At 46.4% G+C, this 6,000-nt stretch overlaps 1 protein-coding gene across 1 annotated transcript in view; it reads right to left on the reverse strand.

The window, feature by feature from the left end:
- Positions 1 to 5,786, reverse strand: part of CFAP52 (cilia and flagella associated protein 52) — an 81,298-nt gene extending 75,512 nt beyond the window's left edge. Inside the window, exon 1 of the mRNA XM_061556070.1 lies at positions 5,514 to 5,786. Coding sequence (XP_061412054.1) covers positions 5,514 to 5,568 — 55 coding nt within the window. The 5' untranslated portion in view covers positions 5,569 to 5,786. The remainder of the gene's footprint in view (positions 1 to 5,513) is intronic.
- Between the last annotated feature and the right edge of the window lie 214 nt (positions 5,787 to 6,000).

Consider the following 6,000-nt stretch of genomic DNA (forward strand, 5'->3'; position numbering starts at 1 on the left):
CAATAAAATATTTATGTAATGTTATTCAATATTTAGTCTCTGAATTATATTTTCATTACGGCTCTGTATAATGTAATGGTTTGCCTGAATTTGCTATTAAATTCCTCTCTGTTTTGTACAATGTAATTTTCGATAGAAGAATAAGATACTAGTGGCGCTCAGGATACATTATTCATTGACCCTCCATGCCATGCACTAGTCCTTTTATGGAAATGTAGCTGTGGAGAATTCTGATGAATTGGACAGAAAAATTCAATGATTGCTGAACATATAATACGGCTATATTAAATAGCGATGATCATGCTTGACAAGTCATCATGACAACCAGTAGCATTATCTCATTAGGTGATAGCCTATGGGCATCTCAAACCGGTACCTAACCCTAATCTGCTCTTCGATTGTCACTCAACAGAAATAATTATTTTCGCAGCTCTACCTTTCCTTACTATAACACAAGTAACCTTGTTAATCTTTACACATTATTTTATTTAAAAAAACACACTCTTGGGGATCTTTGTATGTGAAATCCTATCCGTACATGTTAAATACCATGGACAGGCAAATTATGGATTGAGGTCAGTACCACCCTAAAATTTAATTTCAGCAATAAATAAAGGAGATGGGAAACATAAATTAGCTTTTCGTCAGCTTAGTGGCGCATTAATATGTAATGACCAACGCGATTTATCAGGGACAACTTGCAGTCTTCTCTTTCAATGTAGGGCAGTTTTATTCTAACCTCACGAACAATGCATGTTGAACTTCTTTCACACCGTTCGTAGCCAACCGTGCTAATCGGAGGTGCAGGGGAAGGACAACAAATAAAGACACAAAACATTGGCGGTGACAGCGCCAATGGAGGTGTCCATTTCTGCACAATTCTTTAAATCTAAGACAGAATAAGAATGAACTCGTTTTGCACCCGTTTAGCTATCGAAAAGAGAAGAATAAAAAAAATATAAAGTCAATTCCTTTGTCTGACTTAGCGAGTAGCTCAGGAAAGACTTTCACTTTGCTTTATTTAATAGAGCATAGCAGCTGAATTGTCTCTTGGGAATGAGACATTCTGGAAAAGACAATTTGTGGAATACAAACTAAACACAAAAACAGTTCTAAAGAAATTCGTTTTCAATCTGGAGACGATAACGTCAGCAAAGGAATATAGTGTACCACGGCTAACTCGGTGATGCGTAAATCCTCATCCACACTCGACCGCTCTCTTGTACTCTTCACTTCATCCCCCTGGCACCACAGGGCCCTATGATTATTCACTACTCGTCTGCTCTCCATCCACCTGCCACCCGGTAACTCCAAATCTTCCGCACTTATCATGCTGTCGCGCCCACTCCGTCGGCCCGCGCCAACCTCCTCCGTTCGGTATCTCTCTTACGCGGCGCCGTCACTGCGGCTTGACACCGCTCACCCGGGGCCTCCTCCCTCACGGACTCTCCTTCTACTTTAATCCTTGACTTACAACTTTCGTGACTGCAGGAATTCATATTATACTAGCTGTACTACCCGGCTTCGCCCGGGACTTGTATCTACCACGGCCGGCCGCCTTTGTCTCCCCAGTGGCGATGTTAATACGCTACAGCAGTTACTCGTTTGAGGCTGAGTCGACCTAGGGGAGGTTCAAATAATCGTCACCGGTGGTGGCCGTGAGCGGGAATCGAACTCGGTTCGCCGGGTTGGTAGCGCAGCGTAGCGTTAAGCACTACACCCACCGCTCCTCACACACCACACACGCACAGACACACACACAGACACACACAGACACACGCAGACACACACAGACAGACACAGACAGACACACACACACACAGACACACAGACAGCACGCTAAGCACTACACTATCGCTCCCCACACACCACACACGCACACACACAGACACACACACAGACACACACACACAGACACAGACAGCACGCTAAGCACTACACTACCGTTCCCCCTACACAACACACGCGCGCGCGTCCATAGGTACACATACACGCGCTTGCTGCAGACACACACGACTTTCAGGGTGCGTAAGGCAGTAAACGACTGAAAAAATAAAGCGGCAATGCTGTGCGAGGAACGCCTTAGACCAGCAACACATTTGTGTAATGCGAGCGTAAACACACAAACACATACAAACACATACACACACATACACACACATACATACACACAGACATACACATACACACAAACACACACATACATGCACACAAACACATACACAATACACATACATGCAGACACAGACAGACACATAACACACATACATACACACACATACATACACAAAAACACACACACACATACATAGACACACACATACATACACACAAACACATGCACACACGTACATACACACATACATAGAGACACGCAGACATACACATAAAGACATAAAAAAAAACCCACATACATACACACACACATACACACAAACACATACATACACATACATACACACATACATAGAGACACACAGACATACACATAAACACAAACACACATACACATGACCCGGCTTCGCCCGGGACTTGGATCCACGATGCCCCGCCGCCTTTGTCTCCCCAGTGACGATGTTCACACACGACAGCAGTTACGCGTTTGAGGCTGAGTGGACCTAGGGGAGGGCCAGGTCCGTTTCAAATAATCGTCAGCGGTGGTGGGCGTGAGTTGGAATCGAACTGGGGTCGCTCAAGCAGCTTAATGACTGTTTGCACAAAGAACATATAAAGAATCGATTATAATAACCAGGCTAGAGTCCACATTATAGACTGCCAGTACACGCAGTCAGCTTCATAAGCAGGCTAGAGTGTACATGATAGAGTGGCAGTACGCTCACCGAGCTTAATAAGCAGGCTACAGTGTACATGATAGACTGGCAGTACGCTCACCCAGCTTAATGAGTATTTGTACAGTGAACATTAAAGTAATCGATTGTTGGCGCGTTGGGTTTAAAAGTAATATTAATAGCACACATTGTGGTGGGGGTGTAGTGAAGAGTAGGAAAAACTTTGATGAATTTACCTCACAGTGGCGTGGTGGGTGTCGAGGCCTAGTAGCGTGCAAAGCCTGCGGCCTCGCCTAAAATAGTCGGCTTGGAAGAGGCAGGGTACGGGTGGCGTTCCTTCCCCCCCCCCCCCCCCTCAGCGCTCCAACAATACTGTGTAATGGCTATTATTTAATTAAATACGGAGCTTATGAAAGTGGCGAAGGCGTGGCTAGCCGTTGGCAGAAGCAACCGCCGTCCAATGAAACTGCAGCCCTTGGCGAAGGCGTCGCTAGCCGTTGCCAGGTCCAATGAAAGCGGCGAAGGCGTGGCTAGCCGTTGCCAGGGGCAACCGCCGTCCAATGAAAGTGCGTATGGGCCGAAATACACACACACACACACAGACAGACAGACATGAACGATTTTATATATATAGATGGTTCTTTCGGTAAAGTCATGGAGATAAAAAAAAAGGAATAACAATAAAATAAAAAAAAATTAAATGAAAATAAAGTGAATATTATTGTATTGTTATTCTTTTTTCTATCCATGTGACTTTACCGAAAGAACCATAGAATACTTTAATCCTGTTACCCGAGCCACGCCCTCCATGATATCACCCATTATCTCCTACACCACCCCCTGTCCCCACCATGTTTTCATCCCCATTGGCAAATCGGGCCATACGACCCCTGGGGCATCCCATTGTCCACCTTGCCACGACCTATTCATCAAAGCTTGGTGCCTTGACAACTCTGGTCAGTTTCCTCGTCCCTCCCAAGCTGTCCTCGAAGACCCCAACTCCCCTTGGCTGGCTCTATAACACTTTGTCCTCAGTTGCCCTTGCTCCCTCCATGCTGTCCCCCGTCTGATTACGTAATCTCCATACTGTGTGTGCGGGTGCCCCAAGACCCTGGTAGTGTGGGTCATTGCACATACGACTGATTGGTGGGTCACTGCGCAGGTAGGGGATTCATTTCCCGCAATCATAACTGGCAGAGAAATAACATAAATAACACACTCACCATAGTTATTTTGCTAATTTTCCTAATGTAAATGCTCACATTTATAAAATGACGATTATTTAACAATATGCCAAGCTTTCTCGGAAATCTTGAAGAAATCCATGGGCCTTGGACTTCAGGTTAGACGGAAGCGGAGAGGGTTAGACCATTACCTATTCTGTGATACTCATGATCATGAGAATACAATGTTCATTATTGAAAACAAAACAAACATAATAAAAAAACAATACAGCACTCTTGTTATTAAAAAAACAGCAATGGAATGCATGCACATGTACTGTGTTCGGGATGTACGTGTCAATCAACTGCTGGATGAATGCCTCCCTAAAGCGTGCGCGTCGCACGGGTTATTTGACCATACTTCACCCTTGTAGGATAATGGACGTTTGCTGCACTGCCCTCTGCTGCCCACAACATACTGCGGATTACCTATAACACCTGTTATGCATGCTCTCCCATGTGAGCACTCCCAGGGCTCAAGCCCGCTTAGCTTCCAAGGTCGGGTGCATTTGGGATGATTTAGTCATTGGCATTGCTGTGATTACAATACAGTACTGTATTATTATTCACGACAATACATAATTGTGAATCATTACTGTAACAGTGCAATGAGCTATTCGTGCGAATATTGTTACTGCATTACTTGTGACTTTAAAATGTTGCACAGAGTGCAAGAGTTCAGGCGTTCCTACTATTATCATCTATTTGACTACACGAAGTCTTGCATTCTTGATTCATTCATATTCAGCCACGAATAATCCACTGCTGTATGAAAGTCTCCCGAAGTCACTATCTTTCACGGTCCCCATCATCATCAGCCATGGCCCATCCACTGCCGGATGGTCTCCCCAAAGTTGTCGCCATCTCCCATGATCCTCATCAACAGTAGCCATGGTCAATCCACTGCAGGATGATAACCACCCCTCAATCCACCTCTAGCACCTGCACACATCATCACCCGATTCCATCGCTCCATATTTTCGGCGGAGGTCCTCTCGAACCCGTCCTTCTCTTTTGGCTCACACCACCGTTATCATTCTTGCCCATCGTCCATCAACTCTTAATGTAGCCAAGAACACGTTCTACCCAGGACCCAAATATATTTCCTAACAATTTAAATGGTGCCATTCACCTGTGAACGTTGTCTTATCCGCAATGGGTTCCTTCTCTGTCTTCCGTGCAATCCCAAACGTGCACCTCATTATTATCAGTGTCACGATCTCTCCACTGCTGGATGAAAAGGTCCAATGGGAACGTCAACTTTGATGGCATGTCTCAACTTTGCTGGCACGTCCAACTAAAAGCCTCTTTCCAGCACCGATCATGCGCCAATCTCATTCGCCACGTGGGGTTGACCGCCCCCAATGTGACATTGCAGCCGCTGCGACCTCTTCATCGAGTCTCCGTCGAACGCAAAGAAGGTATAGCTCCCCGCCACCACCGGCTGAACAACGGGTATCGATCGCCGCTCATGTCGGTGACCGAGAATCGATCTCCTTACCGTTGAAACCAATCACCGACTCCAGCTCCAGTCGCGTCCCTTGCCCGTCAGCCATGGTCCGCCTCTCTCACGCGACAGCTTAAACGCCTGCCCACGGTATGTCTCGTACAATCTTGATCTCTTGTCGTCTGAGCGACGCCACCGACTAATTGTTAATGTATCGTAAGAAAACCCCAGACAAAAACTATTAAATGAAGTGGAGAGATTTGAACTCCCGTTTCGGTGCGTTCGCTGCCCGGGGATTGTTTACGCGTCTCGTTGCCATGGAGTCGCTAGGGGCAACCGCCCCCTCCTCACCCCCCTTTCAAGCCTCCAGCCCCGCCCCTACCCCGCCCCTACCCCGCCCTCCCGCACCCTCCCCTCCACCCCCCTTTTAACCCCCACCCCCTCTGCCTCACACCTTTAAAGGGGCAGTGTCGTCTCACGCGTGCCATTCATAAAAACACAACAGTCGTGACAATTCTTGTATTGCGTATGGCTGCAATGT

Source organism: Lethenteron reissneri, chromosome 3, assembly GCF_015708825.2.
Source record: "Lethenteron reissneri isolate LAM-NWPU_2019-01 chromosome 3, ASM1570882v1, whole genome shotgun sequence".
Taxonomy (NCBI): domain Eukaryota; kingdom Metazoa; phylum Chordata; class Hyperoartia; order Petromyzontiformes; family Petromyzontidae; genus Lethenteron; species Lethenteron reissneri.